This window comes from Pantherophis guttatus, chromosome 4 (assembly GCF_059756535.1).
Source record: "Pantherophis guttatus breed Tessera chromosome 4, ASM5975653v1, whole genome shotgun sequence".
Taxonomy (NCBI): domain Eukaryota; kingdom Metazoa; phylum Chordata; class Lepidosauria; order Squamata; family Colubridae; genus Pantherophis; species Pantherophis guttatus.
In genome coordinates, this window is record NC_142066.1 from 59,593,567 (window position 1) to 59,620,819 (window position 27,253).

Below are 27,253 nucleotides of genomic sequence, written 5' to 3' on the forward strand. Positions count from 1 at the left end.
AGTGCGTATATCTATCTCACTTGATAAGTATTCTGGTGTGAGCTGTAATTATGATAAAATCCACAGAGCTGGAGTGTGCTAATTTGGGTGAGCTGGTGGTGGTTATTTTAATTTTAATATATTGTAATTCAACTTACAAATAAATTCAAATTCCATTTCTTGTCTTGTTCCTCTACACTTATTTTAGATTGTATAATTTTAGATCATAAATGTCCTGAGCCAGGAATATATCTTATATTCTTGTATTCAGTTAATGTGATGGTAAATTTTGGAGAAATTAGACAAGTATTCCCAAAGGTGCTTTTTCAAGAGGCAACTGGACTGATTTTTCTTTGAAGACATTTTGCTTCTCATCCAAGGAGCTTCTTCAGCTCTTCTCTTGGATGAGAAGCAAAACATCTTCAAAGAAAAACCAGAAAGTCCAGTTGTCTCTTGAAAAAGCACCTTTGGGACAACCATGACCTCAATGATTGAGAATCTCCATAGACATACACAGGTATTCATTCTCTGAACAATCCATTTTTCTATTGGATTTCAGAGATGGTGGAAAGACTTGTGTTGTGCATTTTTACTTGTGTTGGTAAGCGATTTCTTTTACAAATAACTGGATTTTTATAGACAGCAACAGACTTTTAAAAACAATACAGTGTAGTGGTAAAGGTGTTGGGCTAGGAACAGGAAGATCCCGATTTAAGCCCTCCCTCAGTCATGGAAGGTGATTGGGTTGCAGGGTGGGGAAAAATTTGGAAAAGGATGTGCTAACTGCATATATTTCCTTGAGCACCTGAAAAATATCAATGAGACTATAAATCTAACAAAATAAATAAATGAGAAAAGGTTACAGGACAGTGATTAAAAGTCCTGGGTATCATGTCCAGAAGGAACTGTTTGGAGACTCCCAAAGGATGCACCTTTAGTGAGACCTATGGATTGAGCAGCCACTGGATATTGTAAGTCAACAGATAAATCCTTTGAAATAACCTGTTCAGAGAGACCGCAGCAGGCGATTTCAAAGCATTAGATGCCCCACTCCAAATCCTTGCTGGGCCTCCGCTCTTTGTTGGGGAGCTTCTCCAGGGAAGGGCATCTGATTGACCAGATTCGGAGTTGGACTTCAAGAACTTTTGACTGCCACCACTGTTTCTCAGAGCGACATTTGATCTCCACGACAGGCAACCAAAACGGTTGGTTGCCTATCGCGGGGATCTCGATCTCTCTCACGCATATACACACTCAGGCGTATCCCCCGACCGCGTCCCCTTTGAAGCTCCGCGCCCTCGCATTGATGGAGGAAGAAGAAGGCAATAACCAGTGGGGATTCAGCGGAGCCGGAGGGGAGAGACAGAGGTGGGGAGAGAAAGAGCGAAGTAGGATGGGAAGCTCGAGGGGCTGAGAGATTGCTGCGCGCGCACTCGCACACAAAGGAGACGAAGGAGGAAACAAGCAGTGCCGCGCTTTGTGTGTGCTGAGGGGGGCGAAGCGCCGGCGTCTCCCACTTTCCTTGGAAGCAGTAGCGAGCAGAGGTGCGCCGGGAGATCGGCCTCGTTGGGACAGTTGGGGTCTCGGCGCGCAGCGACGCCCTTTGGTAAGTGGCGAATGTCCGATTGCAGCGGCCAGATGCTCTGGGCTGGCGGGCGCGGCGGATGCAGAGAGGGCAAGATGCAAAAGAGGCCTTGTTTGGGGCTGGTGGGGCAAAAGGCTCGCCCGGTAGGCTCCAGGTTTCGGGAAAGAGAGCGGACCTGTAACTTTGGCTTCGTTCGCCTGCTTGCGTGCACTAGCGCAAAGAGGTGTGCCTACTGGTGCGCTGTGGAGAAGGAGAAGGATGGGAGAGGTGCTAGGCTAAGAATAACTGTTGCATTTGTGCTTTCAAAGCGAAGAGATGGCGGCACCCCGGCTGCTGAGCCCTATGGTTCTTGAATGACTTGTAAAGTGCTCGGTGCTGTACAAAAGCCCGGCGTTCACTCTAAGACATCTGGTCCTTATCTTAGGAAGCGAACCGTCTAAGTCAAATGAATGACGGTGTTGGTAACAGGGGGCACGACATCAAAAGTAGTTTCCTGGGCTCCTTTGGGATGGAATTGGCCTTTCTAAGGCTTGATCCCGTTATATTTCACTTGAAGAAAAAACTCCGTGGGAATTTTGCTGTAGTTTGGTGATTCGGAAACAGACTATTGGCTGCTCAGACTTGTCTTGAGTGCCAGTATTTGGTTCTGAACTGGAATCCCTGCTTCCCAATTGAAGCCTAGGATGGGGGATTTGGCTGTAAACAGGATATCCTATGGCTATAGTTGTACAATATATTGAAACTGGCCAGCCACATTTTACCCTGGTGTGTTGCAACGTCTTTCCCACTTGATTGATTTAGTATTCAATGAGTATTTGTAGGTTTGCCCAACCACCACATTTTTAAAAGCACAGGTACACAAAACAGATCAAGTAATGGAATCTAACAAGTCAAAATACTAGCATTTTAAAAAATATCCAAAAATCTGTTCAACTTCATACTTTTTTTGAGGAGTCATATTATTGCATGTTTCTATTTCAAATAAATAGAAAGGTTCTGATCTGTACAAAACCAATTTAATCTGATAGTTATGGCACCAGGCAAGAAATCAGGAGACTGAGTTCTAGTCCTGCTTTAAGCATGAAAGCCAGCTGAGTGACTTTGAATCTGTCATTCTCTCTCAGTCCAATTAGTCTCACAGAATTGTTGATCTCACTCCCTAGTGCAGTGGTTCTCAACCTTTTCTTCATCACAGACCCCTTTAAATATCTTTTGTGGCCACAGACCCAAGATTTAAATCATAATATTTCTTCAAGCCTCTGCGGACCCCCTGTGATGACATTGCAGGCCCCCCCAGGGGTCCATGAGCCATAGGTTGAGAATCACTGCCCTAGTGAATTCCCTTGTTTCCTAGAGAGTGTAGGAGCAAATCCATATTCACTAACATTTTATAAAATATTTTATTGATACATTTTTCTTTAGTAAACATAAAAACTCAATATCTATGTGAACAACGTTGTCTGAGTACAGTTAGTTTTGAAAAATAATAATAGTAAAAATAACAATAATATTCATATCATTGATAATAATCATAATCATAATATTAATATTAATAATAATAATAATATTTGCTTAGCCATACTAATAAACCTTCATTGTATAGTTAATCATTTTCTTAAACTTTTGAGTTTCTAACTTCTGTTTCTGTTAACTAGCTATTGGTAAAATGAATCCCATGTTAAAAAAATATTATGTTTCTTCCTTCTCCTTTATTTTGAGTGTTAATCATTAGCATTGATGATGTTACTTAGTTGAGTAAAGAAACGTTTGCAGGCAAACAATCAAATTGAGAGATCCAAAGACTCCATAATAGTTTTTTTTCTGACAAGAAGGACAAGAAAGAACTGAATGTAGAGTAAAGCAAATGAAAAAAATGTTGACAGTTTTCAATATTTAACATTAAAAAATCTTGCTTAGTCAGAGACAATAAGCAAAAACTTTAATTTTTGATCAATTAGCAAACAAATATTCTAAATATAAAATTAGTTTATAACTTACTTAGTTATAAATGACTTATAGAGAGATGATGTTACAGGATCCTAGAAAGATTTAGCTGCAAAAAAAAAAAAATTGGAAGTCAATTCTGTTTTGTAATAATCAAGGAAATTCAAAATACATGCTAGTGTATATATAATCTACCTTAGAATAAATGGTTCTGCAAAAATATTACAGGAAATTGGGAGAAATCATGTGATAGCACAGTTGTAGTTAAAGGACAGTATTGATCAGGGGTCCTCAAACTTTTAAAACGGGACCAATTAATGGTCCCTCAGACTGTTGGGGGAGGGGCAGATCAGCTGGGTGGGTGTGGCCAGGAGGTCATGTGATTGGGTGGGTGTGGCTAGGAGGTCATGTGACTAGGTGGGCATGGCCAATGTAACAGTTCATTAAACAATGCATACAAATTAAACTTCAATTTGTTTTGCTCCTTAGGGGTGTTTTATTTGCTTTTGTTTGCATGTTGCTCTTTTGGATTACTTTTGTTTTTAATAGATTGCTTTTTCAATTGTTTAGGACTCTAGTAGTCCACTTCAGGAAACTCAGTTTTGCAGCAGTTCTTCTCAGCCCCAAGGAGCTTACAGTCAACAAGTTTCTCTCTCTCTCTCCCTCTCTTGTCTCTTGTCTCTCTGCCTCTTTCCCTCTCTCCCTTTCTGTGTCTATCTCTTTCTCTCTCTTGTCTCTCTTTCTTTCTCTCCCCCTCTCTCTGTCTCTGTCTCTCTCTGTGTCTATCCCTCTCTCTGTCTCTCTCTCTCACTCTCTGTCTCTCTCTCTCTCTCTCTCTATTCTGGAGGCAGGGGAGGTAAAAAATGGGACAAGGGGACACCCCGTTTTTGGCCTGCAGAGTGCTACTGGAGGTTCCCCCCAAAACAGGCCCATTTTTGGCCTCCCAGGGTGTTGGCACACCCCATTTTTCACCTCCCCTGCCTCCAGTAGCATTTTGCAGGCCAAAAATGTTGGCCTTGCCTTCTAGTTCCAGCCTGTGGGGCTCTTGAAGGTAAGTCCTGTGCTCGGCCAAAAGGTGGGGGCTGGCAGGTGGGCAGGGCAATGTGGGCACAGCAGCCTCATGGTCCTGCACAGGCCAGATTAATTGCTTCGGCAGGCCATATGCAGCCGGTGGGCCTTAGTTTGAGGACCCCTGGTGTTGATGCTTAGAAGTACTAGCTTTTTTCTCTATGACATAATATTAAAAAAATTGTAAAATAAAAGGCTCTCATTTCTGAGGCTATGAATGGGATTCTGGAATTCAGCATTAGTGAGTTTAATTTTAAAGAAATTCTGAAATGTTGCTCTCTTTGCTGGCTCCCTTGGGATGTCTTGCAAGATTATGGGCATCCACGGAAGAGGAAGGGAGAACATATGATGCAATATGTCATGATGTAAGCCCCATGACATCAGCTATCAGGCTTTAAGAACATAAGCATAGTAGTTATAACAATTGTCATTTGAACGTCATTGTGATTGGTGAGGTTGCTATGAGTAATATCACTGGTGAAGCCAATGAACAGGCTATTTGTCTAGAGATTAAAAATATGCAAAACAGTTCCTATGAAGAAAATTCAAATTCTCTGTTGACAAGAAGAATGAAAAAATAAAGGAAACAACAAAGTCCTTACTTCTTGAATCTCTGCACTGTGTTTCTTTCCAGTAACTCTTTCTTCTGTTAGAAGAATGCACTTTAGTAGTAGTATCTTTGATAGTCAGATATTTTTTCTGCTCCCTTGGTAGGGACCAGCTTTTCATTGCTTTTGAATGATTTAACTTGGAGCATTTATTTGGCGTTGTAATCCTTTACTTGTAAATGTTTTTATCTTTTTAGGCAACTCTCTGGCCACTTATTTGATGGCTAGAGAATCAGAATAATAGCTTTTGGGCAAGTTATCATATAACAGCTAAGCTGTCACTTCCTCTTTAGCCTTACATTGAGCAAAAAAGGTTCCTCTGCCAAAAATTGACCAGAAAAGGGATTATCCCAAGGGTAATAGGGTCCTCGTGAAAGGTTAGCTTTCACTCCAGTCAAGTTTTAGCCTGGAAAGTCTCCCCTGACTCAGGTCACTAGAGATACCATGCCATGAATATTCACAGGGGAAAATGGTTTGCTGGACATTGTAATCTATTCAGCAATGTGTCTACAGTGGTATCGAAGGGTGCTGTGTGATCAGTTCATCTTATAAATTATTGATATAAAGTAGTTACCATATATTATTTTGGATAGGCTTATTGCAGATAAATTGGCCCTCAAAACTTCAATTAAAGTATCATGAAAAATATACCTCTTGTGGATAAGACGAGCCTTGAATTTTTAGCCATAGCGACAGGCGGGAAACTGCAAATTGTTATAACGTAATTTATAAAAACCACATAATTTTAAGGCTGTGATGGGCTTTAAAAAAAACTGAACTCTGAACTCTGATAACCTGAACCCAATTTTGTGGGTGTATTTTTGAACCTATTTTTTTGGGCTTATCTATGAGTATATACAATACAATATTGTTGTATGAACTAGTCAACTGAGGGTGTTGTAAACCTATACATGATAAGAGTGCTAGATTAGGGAATTCAGCTAGTATAATTCTTGTTCTTAGGAACACCATTTAGATTTAAGTTTTTTCACAATACTATGTGATGGAGGTGAAGAAAAAACCCTTGCAGAAGACATAAAAAGAATCTTCACTAGTGAGGAAAATAAATTATTTGGGTTATCCAATATCTATCTCAAATAGGGATATGTAATAGGAACTTGTAATTTTGTGCCTTAAATTTCAGAAAAACTGTGGTAATGAAGTCGTTGCTTCCCTTTACTTAAGGGAGAAAAGAGAAAATGAAAGAGGCTGATGGCAGCACACATTCTCATACTGATCACTCATTTAGTGACTATAGTTGGAACTGGCAACTCCATTGTTAAGCAAGTGCTAAGTGAAACTGTGATTGCTTATGAATTTATTTCAACTTTCCTTTGCTTTACAGACCTGCAAAGATAGTAAATGTGGATTGGCTGCAAAGTTACTTTTTCATCACCATTATAACCGCGAATTCTCATTGTATAAGGCAGTCCCTAAATGAAGACTACCTATAAAATGCCTTTAATAATAAAATCTGGATTTTGATACTTTAATTTTATAACAAAAGCTAGGACTTCAAAGGGTTCAACAGAAAATGAATAATTTTCTTATAAAGAAGAAAACCTTCAATCACTATTATCAAAATTGAATGCCTTTATATCTGGGGCTAAAGCCACATAGGAGAATGAACAGACACTTCTTTTAATGGAAACCTCATTCAGACCATCCCCAATTATATAAATTGGAAGGTACAATCTGAAATTCAAGTATATCAAATGAAAGTGAAATATCACTCGCATAGATACCAGTACAAATACACAAACAAATAGGTACCAGTTTGCCCAAGTTCTCCGTGAACCCTAATTTGAGAAAAATTGACACGAACAGATCATGGAAAAAAGACCATTTATCTACATACTATTATACATGAAATTGTTGTCAGTTATTATAAAGTTTAATGGTTATAAATCTAAAACCTGGAAAAGAGCAATTAAACTCAATTTTATCTAATTATCTAACTTCTATCTAAGACTGAAAAATTTAAGCTATGTAAATTCAGGCTATGTACAAAAGGAAAAAAACACTACCCTTCAGCTGAACAACACAAATGTCTTTGAGTTCTTGATAACTAGCTATGTAATTACATTCCTAGGAAGTCCACAGTAGCAGTTAACGAGTGACCCAAACCTTGGCAGTTTTAAGTCAATGTAAATTCTGCAATGTATGTTAAAAAGGATAGCACATTACCTTGTTGTGCCCGTCATTTTGACATCACTGAGTGTCACTGCTGGAGGCCAGCCCCCCAAAAACGGGCTGCGGGGGGGGCGCATGTGGCCCATTTTTGCTGGCAGAGGCACCGCGGGCCAGTCTTTTGATATTTCCAGGCCGGCCCCTGGGCTGAATTTAAGTACCCCGCCGACTGGATCCAGCCCACGGGCCTTGAGTTTGACACCACTGTTTTAGAGTCTCAACATCTAATATGTTTAGGATAAGCAAAATGCTAAAATTCATAATGTATTTGATTTTTATTGAAATGGCACAAAAGGGAAAATCGGCCGTGAAAAAAAAAAATTAATTGTTTGGTCGGAACCCGATTTGGTTGTGGTCAGAAGCGTTTGAACCAGAGGTTCTTCTGTATTTCTGTATCTTTCCACCTTTATTCAAGTTATGGTGAAAGTAATATTTAGTTAGATTTAGTGAAAGAATCCTTTGGTATATGTAATACTGATTGTTTTTGGGCAGTGAGATGGGCAACATATAAATTTAATAAATAAAGTGCATTTTTAATATAATAAAAGAACAGAGTGGGTTTGTTGAACTGTATTATTTAATTGTTTTGTGACTCCTTTCCCATACTTTTCTCAGTTTTCTTGCCTTTCTGCCATGTCTGAATGTGTGGTTTGTTTGTTTATTGATAATATGTTGACATATACCTTCCTGATAGCAGAAGAAGTTGGTCAGCACCTTTTTAAACTAATATATTTTATTAAAAGCCATACGCTTTTGTGAGCTGCATCTTACTTCATCAGATGAATAAACTAATTTAACTGATATAGAAGTTAAGTTGGGATGAGATGGAGAGAGAAAGGCGGGAAAGACAAGTTGGTTATGCAATCCTTTGTCGATCAACAATTATAATGAGTTAAAAACTGATTGTGTGTCTTGAGACCTTCTGAGATTGCATGAAACCTTTGGATGTATTTGAGTTTAGCACTCTCTTGTTCAACAATGTACAGGAAGTCTAGTTTTTCCAAAACAGTTATGTTGGGATTTATTATATAGAACATCTTGGAAGACAGGATTGCTTTATATACCAATGTGTCCTTGGTTTGCCCCATATCTGCACCAAGACCACCATCATACACCCCAACAAAAATATATACAAGATTAGAGATACTTTAAATTCTTTTTGTCCAAAATGATATAAGTCAGTTTCCAGCAACACTTTTCTGGATTCTATGTAAGACAAACTTTGTTCTACATTGTACTACGACAAACTTTGCACAAAGGAATTAATGGAGACAAATTTGACATCAGGACTCAAAACAAGGGCAAATCATTTTAGCATCAAATCATTTCAACTTCCCAATACACTCAAGTGATTGTTTATAACAAAATTATCATTTTGCTCTATTTTAGAAAACCTAATTCCTGATGCACTGTCAGTTTTCAAAATAGTTTTAATGGTAGTGTCAGTGGCCAGATATCTTGCAGTGGCTGCCTTGGTGCGAATTCAGGCATGTCAAATTGGGGAGGACATTTTGCCCTTTGCTTATATGGTTCTAGAATCTAATATGAAAATTTTAACTCTCTTATGGGTACCTGGCATGTCCTTAAATGGAAAAAGCAGGAAATAACAAGCTAACCACAAAGCGGAACGGAAATGAATCAGGGCCATTTCTTTAAGCAGCACACAGGGTTTGCAGAACCAAGAGGCAAGAGTGTTCTAGCAAGTGTAAATGTCCATGAACAGGAGAGATTCGAGTGGCAGTGAAGACGCAAACAAATTGAAACTAGGTAGGAGAATCCAACAGTTTTATTTTTCTGGGCAGACAGAAGGAAAGCTTTGGGGAGAATTGTCTATGGAGATTCTGTCATCTCGGTCACAGTTGTCCCAAAGGTGCTTTGTCAAGAGGGAACTGGACTTTCTTGTTTTCTTTGAAGATGTTTTGCTTCTCATCCAAGAAGCTTCTTCAGCTCTGAGCTTTAGGGGAAAATGTGAATCTCTCTAATACACATGTACAATCCTCCCCCACTGCATACGTACATATCTTATATATATTAGTGATTTAAAGAACATAGGTACACTAATTTATTTTGTCAAATTATATTGATTATTAAGTTATATTGATAGCTACTATTTCAAGAATAGTTTTTGTAAAATATGTTTGTTAATGACTGTATTAAAATAGATAAGTTACATACTGAGGTAAATATATTCATGTTCTTATGTTTGCAAATATACTAAAAATAATGCCATCTTAACACATTTCTACTATGTATGAGATTGCATTGAGAATTGTTTTTTTATCTCTTGATCTGCAATTAGTCTAAAAAGTACAATAAAATAGTGTGTGTGTATGCTAGCAGTATTTGTGCACGATGTTTTGGTCATCTGGAATTTACATTTCAGAAAAATGAGAAATATTCTAGTATAGAAGACTTAATTTTTCCCTTTTCTCCTCAGGTATAAGCCATATCCATATTGAAGAATTAGCCAGCCCAAACAAGTGAAGATATAAGCCTGTGTGGGTGATAATATAGCACTATGTTTCAAGCTAAGGGACAATCCAGTACAGCCTCTTCTAATGTACGTACAGAAATGAGTATCTTTAAAGAGTTACTGCTACTTCATAGGAAGTAGCATGGGGAAATAATATTGTTTGTACATTGCACCATATCATTTATTTAAACTATGCTTTTCAGACAGGATTATTAAAGCAATGGCTGGGATTGCATGCAGCAATAAATTGCAGTGCTATTGGTGAACTTTTGATTTAGCATTATATGTGAACCAAGCAAATTTATGTTACTTTTATCTGAGTGATGATATTAATTATGCAGATAACAAACTTCTCATGGTACCTTAAATAACAACATGTTCATCATGGCAGAAAACTTAATGTATACTGTAGAGTCTATTGAAGAAAATACTTTTCTCATTGGGAGGAATATAGGTGTAAAGAAAAAAAAATTACAGGATCAAATCAGGGTTGACCCTGGGACCAGAGGTTTTTCTTTTTCAGACTCATGCAGGAGCCCATCTTCAGGGAACTTCTCTCTAGCAGAATGTGTGCTGTTCTGTGTGTGGTATTTATAATGCCTGTTGTAAGTGGCTTTTTAGATGTTGGTTGGGGTGTACTGATGGCTGGCTTTTAAGTCATTCTCTTTCATTTGCTTTTGCTGCTCAGCCCTCGCCTTCTAAGTATTTGATAGGCTGGTGGTAAATCAGCACTCTTGTTGACTGACAAGGGACCTGTTTCCCAGGCTTCAATCACTTTCCTGACTGTTTCTATACCTGCTCATCCAACAGTCTTAGTAGCTGCAAAATTGAGTGTGTGTCCTTGTTCATTGCAGTGTCAGGCTACCAATGGGTATGGGTCTCCCCATCTGACTACTTGCTTGTGTTCTTGCAATCTGGTGGTTAGTTTTCTCCTTGTCTGTCCTTCATAGTCACAGGGACAATCCATGCAGGGGATTTGGTAAATTACATTGGAAGTATATCCCACCTCCAAGTGATCTTCTGCAATGCATAATTTGTCCTCATATGATAGCCCCTAGGCGGTGTGCGATGCCCACTTGCAGAACTCGGAAACTGCATTCTTCAGCTTCCAAATACTTTTGATGTATGGCAGGGTGTGCCATGTGGTTGATCTTGTACTGAGTTTCTTCCTTTCTCTCCCTACCGTGTTGGGCAGATATCTTGTGACAAATGATTATGGGTACCCATTCTGCTTGAATTGTTAATGTAGGTACCAGCTCTCCAACTGTTTGGCTTGCTGGATACTGCAGTGGATTCTCTCCTTGCCATATAGTGTTCTGATGTAACTCTTTTTGTGTGATCATCCACTGTCACGCATAAAGAGTTGCATCAGAACGCTATACAGAATATATCACAAGAGACTATCGATTTAATTCCATGTATTTTGTTGAGTTATTTGCAAACAATTCATTTGAAAATAATGTGATTATACAGATTCACCTGAATACGTTCTTCCACCTTGTAATTTGTGGATATAGTAGCTTCTTTCCCTTCTTTCTTTCTTTTTTCTTTTTTCTTCATATTTTATAAAGCAGTAGAATGTCTCTCTGAAGTTCCTGAATCTTTTTTTTTTGCATTATTATTGTTGTAGATTGATTAACAATATTCAAACAACTAAAGAAAGAGTTCAAGAAAAGTACTAGCTTTCTAACTTTTATCAGTAAATATAATACAAGTAAACTGCAGTTTGTATTCAAATCTATAAATATGATTTGCCATGCAAGAACAACATTAATTTTTATTTCCCCTCCCCCTCCTTTTTTTAGGAAGCAAAGAGCAACACGGCGACATCTATTGTACAGAGATCCAAGGTATTTATCACTCCTTTTTCTTCTTTCTGGCTTCTGTTACTTGAAAAAATTGTGACTACAGGTAATCCCAAGATTACGAGCGTTCCTTTAGTGAACATTCGAAGTTACACAATCAGCGTCCCCTAATGTTTATGAACAAGCTCTGAACCTATGAATCTTGCAGCACCATGGCAGTTGTTCGCCCTTATGAACAACCACATAGACTCTGCAACATTCGTCCTGCACTTTGCCAGCCAAAATGGAGGTTAGAAGGGGCGAGTCTGTCCCTCCGATGCTCCGTTTAGGCCTGCGCAGGCCTCACCTGGCAGTTTGAAGACCAAAACAAAGGTTTGGAAGGGTGGGATTTCTACTTGGAAATCCTACTTGGAAGCCAAGTAGTTCTATTAGGGTGTTTCTCAATCTAATCAATTTTAAGATGTGTGGACTTCAACTGCCACAATTCCCTAATTAGCATTCTGGAAGGAGACTTTATGCTGGCTGGGGAACTCTGAAATACTATAGGAAGTCCACACATCTTAAAGTGTCAAGGTTGAGAAATACTGCAATTGATCCTTGGATATTCGGTGTATTAATGAAATTGTTTCTGCTAACTTTTCTTTAATCCTAAACTGAAATATTTAAATAAACACAGATATTAAAGAAATAACCAGAGTTTTGCTTGAGTCAAAATACAAGTGAGAAGATTGCCGCTAACTGCAGTTTCTCGTTCTAACTGCTCTTCTTTAAGAACAGTGCCATGTACGATACACTGCAGTGGTTTAACTGTGAAATGATAACTCTGTAAATCACTGAATCACTGTTACTAGGCTATCCTGATCCTAAAAGACTGAGAATTAATGTACCTATCAAAATTGAGCAGAGCTGTCAAAGGCAATGCCTATCTTCTCTTCAGAACGCATTCTTGTATTCTGGGGTGCAACAAATTTATAGAACATACGAAAATAGCAATAAAATAATTCACCCTCAGATAGAAACTACATTTTATGTAGAATTTGTAATCATTCTCTTTATTATTTTTAAACCTCAGTTTTGAAAAGCAAGTTGATAGCTCTCTTTTTAGATGTATTTCAAAAGTATCTTCCCTAAATGCCAATTGAATTCAGAACGTGGATTTCCATGTGTGTTTTAAAATTAAAAAAAAACCACAATGTGTGAAAATTATGGTTGAGGATTATGCTTGTGATAAGTCCTTTAAAATGATTTTCAATAACATTTTGGTTTCTACTAAGTAAATATTTATAGTGGATTATTATTAGTCTGATTATAGGTTGGAATGCAGTATTTCAGATTGACTCTGCCCACCACCAGGAGTTCGATCCTGACAGGGCTTGAGATTGACTCAGGCTTCCATCCTTCTGAGGTCAGTAAAATGACCCAGATTGTTGAGGGCAATATGCTGACTCTGTAAACCAGTCAGAGAATACTGTAAAGCACTGCAGATTGATATATAAACCCAAATTCTATTGCTATTGTTAAATATTTCATTCTGAATTCCGGTGTCCTGAAATTTTTAGATTTGGAACATTCTCCGTAAGCTACTGCTTATTCCAGCTATTAAAGTACTTAATATTAAACCAGGGTGCCTCTTAAGACTGCTTTTATTTATTAGTAGCTAAACATAGCTGAAGTTAGGAAGCTTGGCAAACGAGTCAAGTATGCTGTATTCAAATTGCTTTGAAATTGTATCTTCACAATTAAATCACTGGTAATTGTACATTGTTCTTTTTCCCTTTCTGCCTCCTCTATTGGAATTTACTTTAACCAACATCACCTTTTATTCTTGTCACCCAGTCATTCAGCATGAAGGCCCAGGTGAAAGAGACATGCAGTGCCTGCCAGAAAACTGTCTATCCTATGGAGCGCCTGGTGGCTGATAAATTTGTCTTCCATAACTACTGCTTTTGCTGTAAGCATTGCCACACCAAGCTAAGGTAAGGGAAAAGTGAGAAGCTTTCCTCTTTTGCTTCAGGGAGGAAGCAACGCAAAGGGAATATATGGGTCTATCTCCTGGTTGTTGGCTCTGTATCATTCCCAATTGGCATCATTAATTACAATTCCACCCATCCCATTTAGCAGCCTAATAAAGAACTGAGAATAGATTCTGTTTTGATACGACATCTCATATTTTTTTCAGCCTTTCTACCATGTACTGAATGCTACCCAGACTGTGCAAAATATGGCTGGCTTGAATCAGAGCAGTGGGGTTTTTTTCCCCCCTTAAAGGGCAATCATATCAAAGTTCCTTAAGGTCCCAATTCTTCAGCTTTAGACACTGTTTAACATTTAAAGCACAGGGAGAAAGGCATTAATCTTTTCTCAGTCTGCTTTTAAAACAATTGCAACAAGAGACTTCACTATAAGAAAAAAAAAGATCCACTTGCAAATAATCTCAGCTGATCTTGAAAAAGTTAAGAAGCAGAGTTGGGCATGCTTTGTACCTGAACGGAAATCGAAGTTGAAAATTATCTCAGAAAAAAGTAATGGCAAAGTAGTTCTGTGCTGTTGCCAAGAAAACCATTTGGACGTTGAGCTTGCATCAAATAAGTCTTTACTAAGTTTAGTAGGAATTGTAGAAAAAACAGGACTAAATTAGGCTTCTTTCTGCATTCTGTAGAAACATAAGCACTTGTGGCATTTAAACATTTAAATTACTTCAGCTGTTTTGCCTGGGTACAGTACAATAATTATGCTTCCTCTGTGGGGTAGGTCTCATGCTCCTATTAGTACACAGGATGGCAAAATTTGAAAGATGCCATGTTGCAAATTCTCAGGAAGGACACAGCAGTAAACTCATGGCTTTGTTTTCATAATATAACTGCCATTATATTAGTTTTCTTCCATTTTTCAGCCTTTTCCTAGTAAGCCCTAACATGTTCTTGTTTCTATTCAGCTTGGGTAGTTATGCAGCTCTCCATGGGGAATTCTACTGCAAGCCACATTACCAGCAGCTGTTCAAGAGCAAAGGCAACTATGATGAAGGTTTTGGGCGCAAGCAGCACAAGCAACTCTGGCTGCAGAAAGAGGTGGAAAATGGTACAGATACAGCATGACCCATAGCCTGTAGTTCCCCACTTTGAGATCTTTGATATGGGGATGAACTGAGCTGATGGAGAGCAATGGTAATTGCAAGATGGCTAGGAGCAGGAAAGACTAAGCAAGAATGAACCACAGTTTTAATGGGCTGTGGAAAGAATTAAGCATCCAAAAAACTACACACGTTGAAAATGGGAAATTTTGCTTTACTCATGGAAAAGCAGGAATGCTATAAAAAGGTCATACTAGTTCTAGGCTATACTAGGTCATACTAGTAATGGAGTTGCAATCAGGATTGTAGCTAAACAGTTTGACTAGCAAGCTGTAAATGTGATATTTCACACCTCTACATTTCCTTGGTTAAAAGTCTGACTACACATTATTCCATACAACATATTAAGATACAACCAGTCACCCTTTTAGGAAGTCAATCAGCATCCTAATAGGTTGATCTAGATGTTGCTTTCCTTGCTTTTGACGTTCAAGTAGAAGAAACTTTTTCAACAGGCTTTAACCAATTTTTAGAAATTATTTTTACATCCAGTTTTGAAGGAGACAAAGCATTATCTATTCCCAATATCTGGCCATTTGGATGAACAAATTGTGCAAATAGGCAGCAATATGTTGAATTCCGACTGTGAATTTACTTAGAATCCTTAACGTAGCCTATTACCCCTTTTCTTATGGGGAGGCTGTGTGCTTCTGCTGCAAACACCATAGACATATCTAGGGTAAAGATGCATATATTTAAGCTTTAGAAATTCTAAACAATGAAATAGAAAATACAACTTTTGGAATTTCAAGGAGGCATATAAGAGATCCTGGACATTAAGGGTTCTGGGGGTAGAATTGGTTTAAGTTACAGAAGCATGTATATTAGTCCAAAACCATGACGAACGTGGGTCTGAAAGGGAATAGCAAACCTTGCATCCTAGTTCTCATCAGCTCTGTTCTATCCATTCAGCCTTAAACTCTGGGGAAGAATTCAGTGTCTATCTTTTATATCTGCCTTTTCAGTGGTACGTGATAAGCTGAAGTACACTTGTGGTGTTTGTGTCCAGAGCTGCACTGTCTTATTTTTGTAATATAGGTTTTCTGAGCTTTTCTTCTTTGATGTCGTTTATGAAAGTTTTGAGAGATGAAAATGTGCAACTTCTATTTCAGTTTCCAAAAGATTTCTTGCTGAACAAGAAACATGTTCTACATGGGAGAACAATTCAGTCATCATTGTATGCATTAAAAAACCAGGAGTTTAATATCACTGGCTAGAAGAAAAGCTGTGGTTCACACACAATTCATATAGAACATGTCAGATGGCATGTTCAGCAACTTTAAAACATGTCTTCCTTAATAAAAGGTAGTGTGTTTGGTGCCTACATTCCAGAATATGCAGAAAAATGTGCTTAGCAGGCTATGAGAGATGATAAGCATCTTTTAAAGTGCTGAGTGTACCTTTCTCACATTTAAACAAATCCCACAATTCACAGCCATATAGGATTGCTTCACTTCCCTGGTTGTGGATTTCAAAGAGAACATCTGATAAAATAACTTGTTATTAATTGAGTTTAAAAAGTGTGAGACAATTTTCACTATCCCACTATGGCTATGTTGAGAATTCATAGTGTGTTTTTGCAAAATGGAGCTATTGAAACTTTCACTTCAAGCAGCCTCCAATAATACAAGATATAGTAGCACACGTAAGTAGCTGAAAATTATATTTTATTGTAAATAAAAGTTACACATTGGCCTGGCTTTGCACTGCAAGCCTCAGTCATTATAGAAATTCATAAAAATTAGAAACAGACAAGTACTTCAAGGTCTTCTGTATACTCCAGGTCCAAATGATAAATCACAGAATGTTCTACAAAGCTCTCTGAGTTAAATTAAAATTTTTGTTCTAGCACTGGCAGTGAAAAATATACAGAAGGCTGCAAACTTAATTACCCAATCTCAGTAATTTCTTGGGTAAATTTGGTAAAGTCAGACATACTATCACATTCAAAAGTATAAATTCAAAGATCTGATGTGATCTCAGATTAGCCGTGAAATCTTGCAGAAATATATCACCAAACAAGACAATCTATATTTTTTGCTATCTGTCAAACTTTCAAATCATATATTAAATTAGCCCACATATAATGAGGCAATTCAGGAAAGATAATAAGATATATGTTGTCTGAAGGCAATAGCTTCTATACAAAAGGTATTTTAAATGTATGCTGTTTAGCAGAAAAGTGGCTGGTGAAGCTGGAGTATACAGAATCGTCGTACCAAGCCTAAACCCATCTTTGTTTCCTTGCTTATAATTACAATTCCGTGAAAGAATTTGCAAAATATCCTTTTTCTCTCACTCTTTCATTTGCACTGATGAGAATCAGAAACTTTCCAAAAGCAAATCTGCATCATGAATTCCTCAGGAGGCCATAAAGCGTTCACAAGAGAAATTCCTAAGGGGTCTTTTATAAAGCAAAAATAATGAAAGTCTGGAAATAGTTGGCATAAAAGATAATTTACAAAAGAAAAGAGGCATTTTTAAGGCTATAATTCCTTATGCATTTACCTGGAAGTAAGCACTCCTGAATTATTTGATGTTGTAGAACTCCAATGAATATTATCTAGATGAAATTTCAGGAACAAATTTATTGCACTGAGTAGCAGTATATCAATGTTAGCAATTCAGATATTGCAAAGACTTTTTCCCACTTCTCAGATTATTCGTATGCTATTCACTCACTATATATATATATATATACACACACACACACACATACATACATACATACATACATACATACATATATATATATTTGTCTATGTAAGTTTTCACGGGTATATATGTGTGTATAGTTAATATTTCGGGTTTCTTCCCGTGTAATTGTGAACATATCCCTAAAAGGGTAGAAGCGACGTTTCAACAGAATCTCATTATTACTGCAAAAGACCCCTCACATAAGCCTGATGATGGCAGATGAGATTCTGTCGAAACGTCGCTTCTACCCTTTTAGGGATATGTTCACAATTACAAGGGAAGAAACCCGAAATATTAACTATACACACATATATATATATTGAGTGTATATATTCTATCACAAGTAAACACAGCATACAATAAGCCATTTCTTGTTTGTTTAAAAAAAGAGGTTTAACTGCCACAGAAATGCAGATATACAAAAGTTGTGAGACCAACATGTGAAATCTATCTTAAAATGAGATTACATTGGAACCGTGCAACCTCACTGTTGCACTGTTACACAACAGTGCAGATCACTGTTGTTTTGTGAAGAAATGGCAATATGCTCAATCAAGACTGTGTGTGTTGTATCAACAGGAACACATGAGGCTCTAATACATCTGATTTGTGGCTTTCTGTTATTCCAAATTGCCATTTCTATATTGCTATTCTATTACGCTTACTTTTTTCTCCCCCCAAAATTAGCAAGGAAACAAAAAGGTATTTTGACCTGATACATCTTGTAATAAACAGTAATCAAAATCTTTGCAAAACCAGCTGCTTCTTTCCCCTTTTTTAAAATTCACAAAGATGTCAATTTCTCCCTCCCCATTCCATAATAATTGCTGTACACGTATATAAACATAAACAAGTATGGCATAAATAAAAAGTATGAGACATCATAATTTCTTTACATGAAGTAAAATGCTTAATAAGAAAGTGATATAAATATATTTATAAAAGTGCACTGCTGACCATATGAATTAACACTTTGGCTTATTTCTTAGCTTATCCACCCAGTGAGGAGCCAAGGCAACATATCATATTCTCAAAGACAGATGAGGGATCAACTCTGTTGCTGGTTATTTGCTAAAATCAAAGGAAACACCATAACTCAACATTATTGTCTTGAAAAAGAATATACGTGTTTTTAAGGCAACAAACCCAGACCTACAGATATGTTGGCAAATGAAGTAAAAAAGGAAATCATGATAGCATTTTTAGATCCGTACAGATACTTTATGTAATTTTATTTGTTATAAACCCATAGGCATTCTTAAGCAAATATGACAGAAAACTTGAGCACATCAAGATAGTTGGTCTGGCCTTTGCCACAACTACAAGGCTGGAGACAGCAGAAAAGAACAGCTTTTATCTGCATATCAATTGCATTCTGCTTTAAAAGAAGTGCTGCTGATTAACTGAAAGCATGGCTCCCCGACCTGCTTTCATTAACATGTGAGGCTGGTAGGTAGCTTGCAATATTGTTACAAGCAACCACATGCAACTTTGTATAAAGTGACAGATGAGACTGAATCTCAGTTTTGCAGAATGGCAAACACTTGACAAGTTGGGGGCTACAGCAAGGGTAGATTAATATATCTTTGCAACGTTAAGAGCAAACGCCTGAAGTGTCACAAGTGGCAGAATGCTCTTTGCAAAGCAGCATGTGGGTCACATCCTTCATCTGTCCTAACGCTCCTGGAGTGTACATGATTTGCTACATAATGAATAACGGAGATACTCAGGGTCTCATAGAGGCCCTGTCTGAGTGTATCTGGTTCTAATCCAACATTTTATATAATAAAGGTATGCTGTTGGCAACCAAACATTTGAGAGATCAAGAAGTTAGCTCCTTGACTGTACTCAATTAAATCTGACAGAAGTGCCTCTTAAAAAAACAAAGTTTCTTAGAAAAAAAAATTCAGAAATTTAGATTAACAAACTGCAGCTCTGCAGAACTGTGGGAAAACATGGTCTCAAACTTTAGAAGCTGTTTTTTTAAAGATCAGAAAAGCATACGGGGAAACCCAGAATGAATAAAGACAGGTGAGCAATATCACTTCTCCTTGCCCCAATTTTTCCATTACAAGCACGTGGAAAAGGTAGTTCTGTTCAGTATGAACAATCCTGTCTAGGCTCAGCAGTAATACTTTGCCTCTCCTTGAAGAATAATCTTGGCAGCAATGAAATAATCTTTGGTTAGAAATTTGGGGGAGAGAGGGATTTGGATGGACGAAGCTATCTAATGGAGGTATATGAGACTGAATTTCTCACAGTAATTAAGATATTTTCATATCAATTATAACTGTAGCATATCTTAACTGTGTATAACTCTACACAAGGGAATTTGTTATCCTATCAACTAACAGCCATCTAAAGGCAGCACATTGATACCAGGCTTTCTCACAATAGTTCTCACCACAATCTATTTATTGCATGATATCCTGTGCAACACAATCCATAAAATGGCACATTCTACAATCTGGATAAATTCTGCAAATAATGTAAAATTCCATATACATTCCTCATTTTATTTACTGACTTTTGATACTCATAGAAGGAGCACCATGCCTTGCTCAGCTCCCTCTAATTTCTAAAAATTCTTAATATCTCCCATATGAATTCCTAGTTTCTCTGATGCCATAAAGACTAGACAGTGCTTTAAAAAAAATAGAAGTTAAAAGTGTCGAGTCCCACAATACTTTTTTTTTTTTTTTTTGCTAGACAAAAATTGTGTTAGCCCGTGGTTACTGCATAGACACAGAACACACAGTTCTGCATTGCCCCTTTAGACAATCCTGCTGGAATGGAACTCGATTTCCTTATTTCATTCAGGGAACCTTTATTCCAACTAGATTCCATTGTACTTTTGATCCATGGGAATCCCCTCCCCCATTCTCGTCAACCAGGAACATGGACATAGGAGAGGGCTAAAGAGAAGTAGAAACAGCACCCTGCAACCTGAAAAGCTGTAAAACAGTGATAATACGAGCCCAATACACATTTTTGTAGTTTTTAGCAATTCTCAGAGTCCATTTCCTTCTTTTTCATTGTCACAAGTTTCAGAGATAGATCTATATTCAAATGAAGCATTTGAGATTGTTCCTAGCCACATGCCAAATGCCATGTCAGCACATGGGTAGTGACAGAGAAAGCATCAATCCCTCAAAATGAAGATACCAAAATGAAATTGGCTGACTTTTGCATTTCCCTTGCACACTATCTTACTAGGCAAACAGAATGTCTATATGCCAACATTCTGGAGTGGATTCTCTGATATAGGCCACAACACTTCAGACAACAGTATCATCTAAAAATGGAATGCTATTTCAGGGATGGTAATTCAGTAGGAGAGTTGGGCAAAATGATGCTGGAGCAACTCTTCGGCTGAAGGTCTCTTCCTGGCTTCCACAAAGATCTGCCTTAAGAAGTCCCGGCAAGGTTCTGATATGTGAGAAGGAAGCTGGGGGTTAGTAGGCTGTGTAGCAATCTTGAAAATGGCTGCCATAGCTTCATATTCTGCCCAGGGTGGTTTCTCTGTTAACATTTCCACAACAGTACAGGCAAGGCTCCTGGAAGGAGAAAACACAGGAAAAAAGAGTTCAAAGCCACTTAGTGAAAAGTCCCTTTGTAACTCACTATAATCATTATTATAATATGAAAAGATACTGAAGACTGAGAGGACTAATGGTGCCTCTTAACTAGCTATCTTATTTATTTTCTCAAAACAGCATTTGACCCATTACAGACTCCAGCATAGTTAGGACTCCAGAAAAAACAAGTGCAACCAGTCTGTCTTCCACAGAAAACCTGTATATTGTGTGGGTCAGAAGGAGGACTGATAAAATATCTACAGACTCCTCACATCCTTGATATAAATTTTTTAAGCTCCTACCCTGCCCCCGGCCCCTCCTAAAGGGAATCACATGCCAAAACAGCTAGACACAGAGACAGTTTCTTCCCTCATTCTATTACTCTGCTGAGCACTGAGTAAATATATAAGTATATTTACCCATGTTGTATGATAGTACTATTATTATTATCCTTCCCAAGTTTTTTACGCTCTCTCTTATTGGTATCATTAATTCGATTATTATCTTGTTGCTTTGCATGTCAATAAAGTTATTCTATTCTTCTACTCTTCTATCCCATCCCATCCCATCCCATCCCATCCCATCCCATCCTATCCTCCCAGTCCTATTTCTATTCTAATTCTAATTCTGTTCTATTATTATTATTATTGTAGCATGTACAAAAAATTAAAGCAAGTTTAGTCTTAAAAAAAAACTGAGATGGGATATAACAATATTCATGAAATGGCACACAGAGGTGGTCAAAATCTGCTCTGCATAATTCCAGAATAATTTTGATATCTCCATGAATCCGCAGGTTGCTTATCTGTAATTATAAATACTTTTGAATATTTTGTGGATTCAGATGCATGCGTTTACTATGATACATCCATCACAGGAGGCAGAGAACAAAAGGTGACATCTGATCAGATTTGAGCTATAATGAAGATCCTGACAAATAAGTACTTGAAGTCATATATAAAGATAATATGAAAGCAATCAGATTAGTTGTAATGATATATAGTAATTACCTTGAGAGATGGGAAAAGAGATACTGTCTAAGGAATAATCAGAAAAAACATGGTATACCCCAGAGTTCCCCATCCTGCTTGTGCAAATGGAGTGTGTGCGCCTGCACTTGCGCACGTAGGGATGCGTGCACACACACTCCCTCCACTTCCGTGGTCTACTTCCAAATGGCTCAAGGCCCAGTAGTGGACCATGGCCAGGGGGCTGGGGATCCCTGGTATAGCCCATAGCTGCATAAATGACAAAGAAAGAAACTCGTAAGTGAACCTATCTAACTAGTCAGGCTGTAAGAAGAATGGCAGGAGATCAGTACTATCAGACTTTTAAGATTCTATTGCTGAAGCCTTAAAATAAAGTACAATTTGGTCATCTAATTCTAATATCTGATTTACTGGGGAGAGCCTGACACAGAGAGGTCAATCAAGGCCATGAGATTCAGAAGACATTTCATTCAACGAATTAGCAGCAGCATGCAAGATGTATGGCTACCATTATCTTTATTCTGTCCTTGGGTGAGAATGTCTGGCAACATAATGAATCCAATATCACTTCTATAAAAGGAGGCATTACATGGAACGGAAGTTGAACCTGCCCCAATTTACAGAGAAACCCAGGGTAGAGAGAGAAGTGTAGGCATGTGAAAATGTTGTTTGTAAAAACTGAGTCAACCTGAAGCCACTCATCTGTGTAAAAGATTCTGAGATGAACAAATACCACTGCCACACCAATGATTAATTCTCTTGGGACTACAGGTCTGTGTTGCGGAACTGAGGAAAGGAGCAGATGTTCTTTCAAACAACCAAGTTTGGCATCCTTTTTAGTGCAGCAAAATTGAATAGGAATGAAATCATTCAACATTTTGGAATGGTGATGTAAAATGTTAAGTTCAGATACTAAAATCTAAAAATGGATGTAAGGCACCAGCTTTTTTTTCTGGACTGTAGTATGATTTAACTTGTTATATACTTTACTACTGAAAAAAAAAAATCAACTTGCAAAGAGAAAATCTCCAATAAGGATTTGAACTTCTGCTGAGATCTTGGAGGATCATAACCAAGAATAAGACTTCAATATGTTACTTCCAGCCAGGGATTCGGGCAGCATAATGCAGATTATGCTGGGATGTGCTGAACTATTTTTGGCTAGTTAGCATAAGCGCTTTTCCAATATAAAGGTGGGTAGAATATTTTTGAGTACATTCTTCAATCCTGAAGATCTATTAAGGAATTGGACAATGATTCCTTCTTATTTGGCCAGTAGTAAGTGTAACAGAAGTAACAGAAGCTATCAAATTTCTTGATACTCTGAAAACTGAAAAAGCACTAGCACTCACTGAATTAATTACAAGGAATTCAGATTTAATATATCTGTATCCATATATATACATCTATACTGTGTTGTACTATTTCCAGAAACTAAGTAAGAAAGCACTAATGGTCCCAATTTATTACATAAAATTGGGAATGGGCCCCCTCACTTGGGCCAGTAAAAGAAGTATGTAGAAGGATTCCAATAAGATTGGGATTGGCCCACCTCACCTGTGCCAGTAGAAGTAATTCTGGCTAGCAGTGCCAGGAGAGGAATCTTTTCTGCTGTGGCTCCTGCCCTCTGGAACATTATGCTCCTTGAGGCGAGATCTGATCCCACCCTTTTGGCCTTCCAAAAGGACATGAAAACCTGGCTCTGCAAATTGGCCTCAGGCCCCAATTGGAGCGTGTTATACTGGAAGTGGTTAATGGATAGAAATAATACTCTTTTCTACCCTTGCTCCTTTTCTTGCTATCTTTGTTAATTCTAAGTCAATTATAATGTTAATATCTTAAAAAAATATTTTAATGTTTTATCTTGCTGCTTTTATTTTGTTATAAGCTGCCTAGAATCACCTCTTGATGAGATGGGTAGCATACACATTGAATAAACAAACAACTTGTCGGACCTGAGGAAGTAGGCAGGGTCCTCAGGACTGAGTAGACCCCCCTGGTCTTTAGATCCATGCCTGTCCTGGCTTGTTAAAGAGGCCCAGAGGTAAGATGCTGTGTGAGTGGGCTGTGGCAATGATTAATTCTTGAAGGAAGGGATTGTTCTTTTACCTCTTATATTCACCCTTCTTCAAGAAGCAATTGCTGAACCCTACCATCCCAAACAATTTTCATTCAGTAACAGTATTGGAAGGGACCTTGGAGGTCATCTAGTCCAACCCTCTGCTCACGCAGGAGACCTGTACTAGGGATTCAAACCACCGAACTAACAACCTTTTTGATCGACAAGCTCAGTGTCTTAGTCACTGAGCCACCTAGGCAGGCGTATATCACCTCTACTTTCAGGGAAAGGTAGTTGTGTAGCAGCTTCAGAAGACCTTGAAAGAAGTGAATTTACATCTCTTTCAGTCATGATTAAGACCTGGGTATGGACGAAAACAGCACTGCTTGCATTTCTGAATGACCTCTGGCTTAGGTGGGATGGGGCTAATGTATCCATGACCTACTTGAACCCTTAGCAACTTTTGATACCATTGGCCATGGTACCCTTCTGGATCAGTTCAGAGGATTTGGGGTGAGGGCATGTTTCCTTCCGGGTTGATTCCAGTTGGTGGTGATTGGGAAGGAGAGGTCCCTCCCTCAGCCTCTGCTTTGTAGGGTGCCATAAGGTTTGGTATTTTCTCCTCTCCCTCATAAACTTCTATATGTGGTTGCTGAGTGAACTCATCCATCCCAGTGGGTGAGATATCATCAGTACACATATGATACACACTTCTGTACCTCCACCCCTGGCAAATAAAGCGAAGCTGTGAATTCTTCCCAGGTTCCCTGTGAACCACCCAGGTCTGGGTGGCTTGGCAAAACTGAATGGCTGGATTTTGGGGGCCATTGTTTCAAGGACTATGCCATCTTTGGTGCTGGATTGTGTTACATACATACAGATCTTATGTGCAACTTGGATAACCTAGATTCATGACCTCTGATCAATGAGCAAGTGGCAGTTGTGGCTAGGAGGCCTATGCTGCAGGTACAATCAACTAAGGGCCTACATTTGGTGGGCTCCTGGAGTTGTGCTTTCTCTGCCCTAGTGCCTGCCTTACGAAACATTATTCCTATCCAAAATTAGATTGGCTCCATCCATATTACCATATATTCTGAAAGGATCTCAAAACCTGACTATCTGACCAAGCCTGGGGCTCCCAGGAACCAGAGATATGCTTAGATGACTCTATTGATGTACTCATTGCTTTTATTCCCTTTTTGCCTAGGTTTTGTATTTCTGTTTATGTAATTACTGCTATTTGATTTTTATTTTTTATATTTGTGATTTTGTATGTAGTTTTACCTGTTTGTTGTGCTCCTCCCAGAGCCACCTTCAGAGGGGCAGCTATATAAACTTGTTTATAAATAAACTAAATAAATATTTGCTCATCCATGCTAACACTCACTGTGAAACGTAACTCATAAAAGTTATTTCAAAATAAATACCTATCCTGAAAGTGTTTCAGCCAGGATCCACTTTGGCACCCATTAACGTCTATATTAACTGAAGCCTTAGAGAAGCCAGATTTTCATTGTCCCTCACTTGCAGGCCTCAACGCTCCCATCTTGCTATATACCGATGAAGTAATTAATTCATATATTCTAATTAGCCTTAAGAGAGTCATAAAAGCTATAGTCCAATATTGAAGGGAGATTGCATTACTGGATATTAATTTTATAAAAACCAGAAATTATGGCACAATAAAGCTATGGAGATGGATTACTGAAAGAAACAAGATCAAGCAGGTCCAGAACTTCAAATATTGGGAATAATTTTCACCATATGAAGATCTGAAAGGCTCTGATCTTTTTAAAATTTTGTTAAGTAAAGAATATTTGGATCCTCAATGGCTATTAAGCTTCCATGGTTCAAAGGCTAAACCTCAATAGCTATTAAATTATTAAAATGGCTATTAAAAATCTTCTCTAAAAGAGGAAAATTGATCTCAGCAATTTTAAATCGCTTTCAGCAAAAGAGTTAGCCCCATTTCTTTATGGGGTTTACATGAATACAAAAGAAAATCGAGACAGTGCAAGTAAAGGGTATTCTTTCTGCTCCTAGATATATATCTTAGGCAGCTAGACTAGGCAATGGAATCTGCCTAGAAGAGCAGTGAGGTCTTAGAAACAGACACTTATTGGCTCAAGTTCCATTGGTTCCTTTCAGGTTTAGTCCTGTTAGTTTTGGCAAATAGACATTTCTGAAAATGGAAAGCCAAAAATGAAATGAAGTTGCTATCATATGGGCTTTTGATAGAGTTGCTTATTTCTCTAGAATATGACTTGGCTAATCAATATCTCCTGCAAAGAGACAAGGATATAAAACACTAAAATGAAGTAAACAGGATTATCACAGAAAGCTTTGTTTAAAATTTTTACCTGGAATCAACAAATTAATCACACTCACCATTCCAGACTTATAAGGGAAATTATTTACAGCTAGATACAATGTTCTTCCATTTGCATTTTTAAAAGATAAATATTTTAAAATTCCCCTGGACAATAAGAATTGGGAAAAATTGAAACAATAAACCTCATTTTATTATATTGCCTTTCCTAGAAGGACTTGCATTTAAAATACATTAGCCCTGTACTTCTGGATTATCTAGGAAAATTGGAAGAAAATTAAACTACCATATTTTTCGGAGCTTAGTTTTTGGGGAGGAAAAAAATCTGCCTACTAGGTATTCATCTGGCTAGTGTCCTTAGTCTGGTTAGCTTTAGCACATTAGTTTGCTGGATTTTATCCCCTGCTTGGGGATAAAAAACAGCTTCTAAAGCACAACTGATCTTTGGAGAGAGAAGCAATGAAAAAAGCAGGCAAACCACGGAAATCGCTTCACTCGCTAGTGCCTCGTTAGGGCTGAAAAAAAACTTCACAGCTGAGAGTCAGAAGAAGCAGGCAAAGCGCTTCACTCGTTAGCGCCTCCTTAGGGCTGAAAAAAAGCTTCTAAAGCACAGCTGAGAGCCGGAGGGAGCAGGCACACCGCGGCATCTCGTTAGGACTGAAAAAAAGCTACATTCGGAGTCGCACCCAAATTTTCAGCTTCTTTTAGGAGGGAAAAAAGTGCATCTTATACTCCGAAAAATATGGTATTTTGCTACTTTCAGATGCGAAGTATCACATAATTCTCAGAATAGTTAACTTGTGTTGTGCTACTTTGAAA

At 38.0% G+C, this 27,253-nt stretch overlaps 2 protein-coding genes across 6 annotated transcripts in view; one reads left to right on the plus strand and one right to left on the minus strand.

The window, feature by feature from the left end:
- Positions 1-1,270: 1,270 nt before the first annotated feature.
- LIMD2 (LIM domain containing 2) lies at positions 1,271-25,491 on the plus strand. Of its 4 annotated transcripts, none has more exons than XM_060691735.2 (6): positions 1,271-1,585; positions 9,812-9,934; positions 11,653-11,697; positions 13,489-13,628; positions 14,588-14,730; positions 22,818-25,491. In XM_060691735.2, exons 2-6 carry the CDS (start codon positions 9,893-9,895, stop codon positions 22,898-22,900), a joined length of 453 nt encoding a protein of 150 aa, XP_060547718.1. In that variant the 5' UTR covers positions 1,271-1,585; positions 9,812-9,892; the 3' UTR covers positions 22,901-25,491. The 4 variants fall into 4 exon arrangements, with proteins under 4 accessions (XP_060547718.1, XP_034272047.1, XP_087748407.1 ...); XM_034416156.3 differs by lacking the exon at positions 22,818-25,491 and adding an exon at positions 18,469-22,304 and having other exon boundaries at positions 1,367-1,585; XM_034416157.3 differs by lacking the exons at positions 1,271-1,585; positions 22,818-25,491 and adding exons at positions 9,039-9,141; positions 18,469-22,304.
- The window catches only part of MAP3K3 (mitogen-activated protein kinase kinase kinase 3), a 64,703-nt gene continuing 57,326 nt past the window's right edge, over positions 19,877-27,253 (minus strand). Inside the window, exon 17 of one of the 2 annotated variants that reach the window (XM_060691733.2) lies at positions 19,877-21,036. In XM_060691733.2, the coding sequence (XP_060547716.1) occupies positions 20,808-21,036 (229 nt within the window). In that variant the 3' untranslated portion in view covers positions 19,877-20,807. The remainder of the gene's footprint in view (positions 21,037-27,253) is intronic. The other variant, XM_060691734.2, reaches the window with a different exon arrangement.

Excerpts from the sequence above, each read along its gene's own strand:
- LIMD2 (XM_034416156.3), top strand. The coding sequence starts at position 9,893 with ATGTTTCAAGCTAAGGGACAATCCAGTACAGCCTCTTCTAAT. Across the intron at positions 9,935-11,652 it reads CCAGTACAGCCTCTTCTAAT|GAAGCAAAGAGCAACACGGC; the intron begins GTACGTACAGAA and ends TCCTTTTTTTAG. Across the intron at positions 14,731-18,468 it reads GCAGAAAGAGGTGGAAAATG|CTTATCCACCCAGTGAGGAG; the intron begins GTACAGATACAG and ends CTTATTTCTTAG.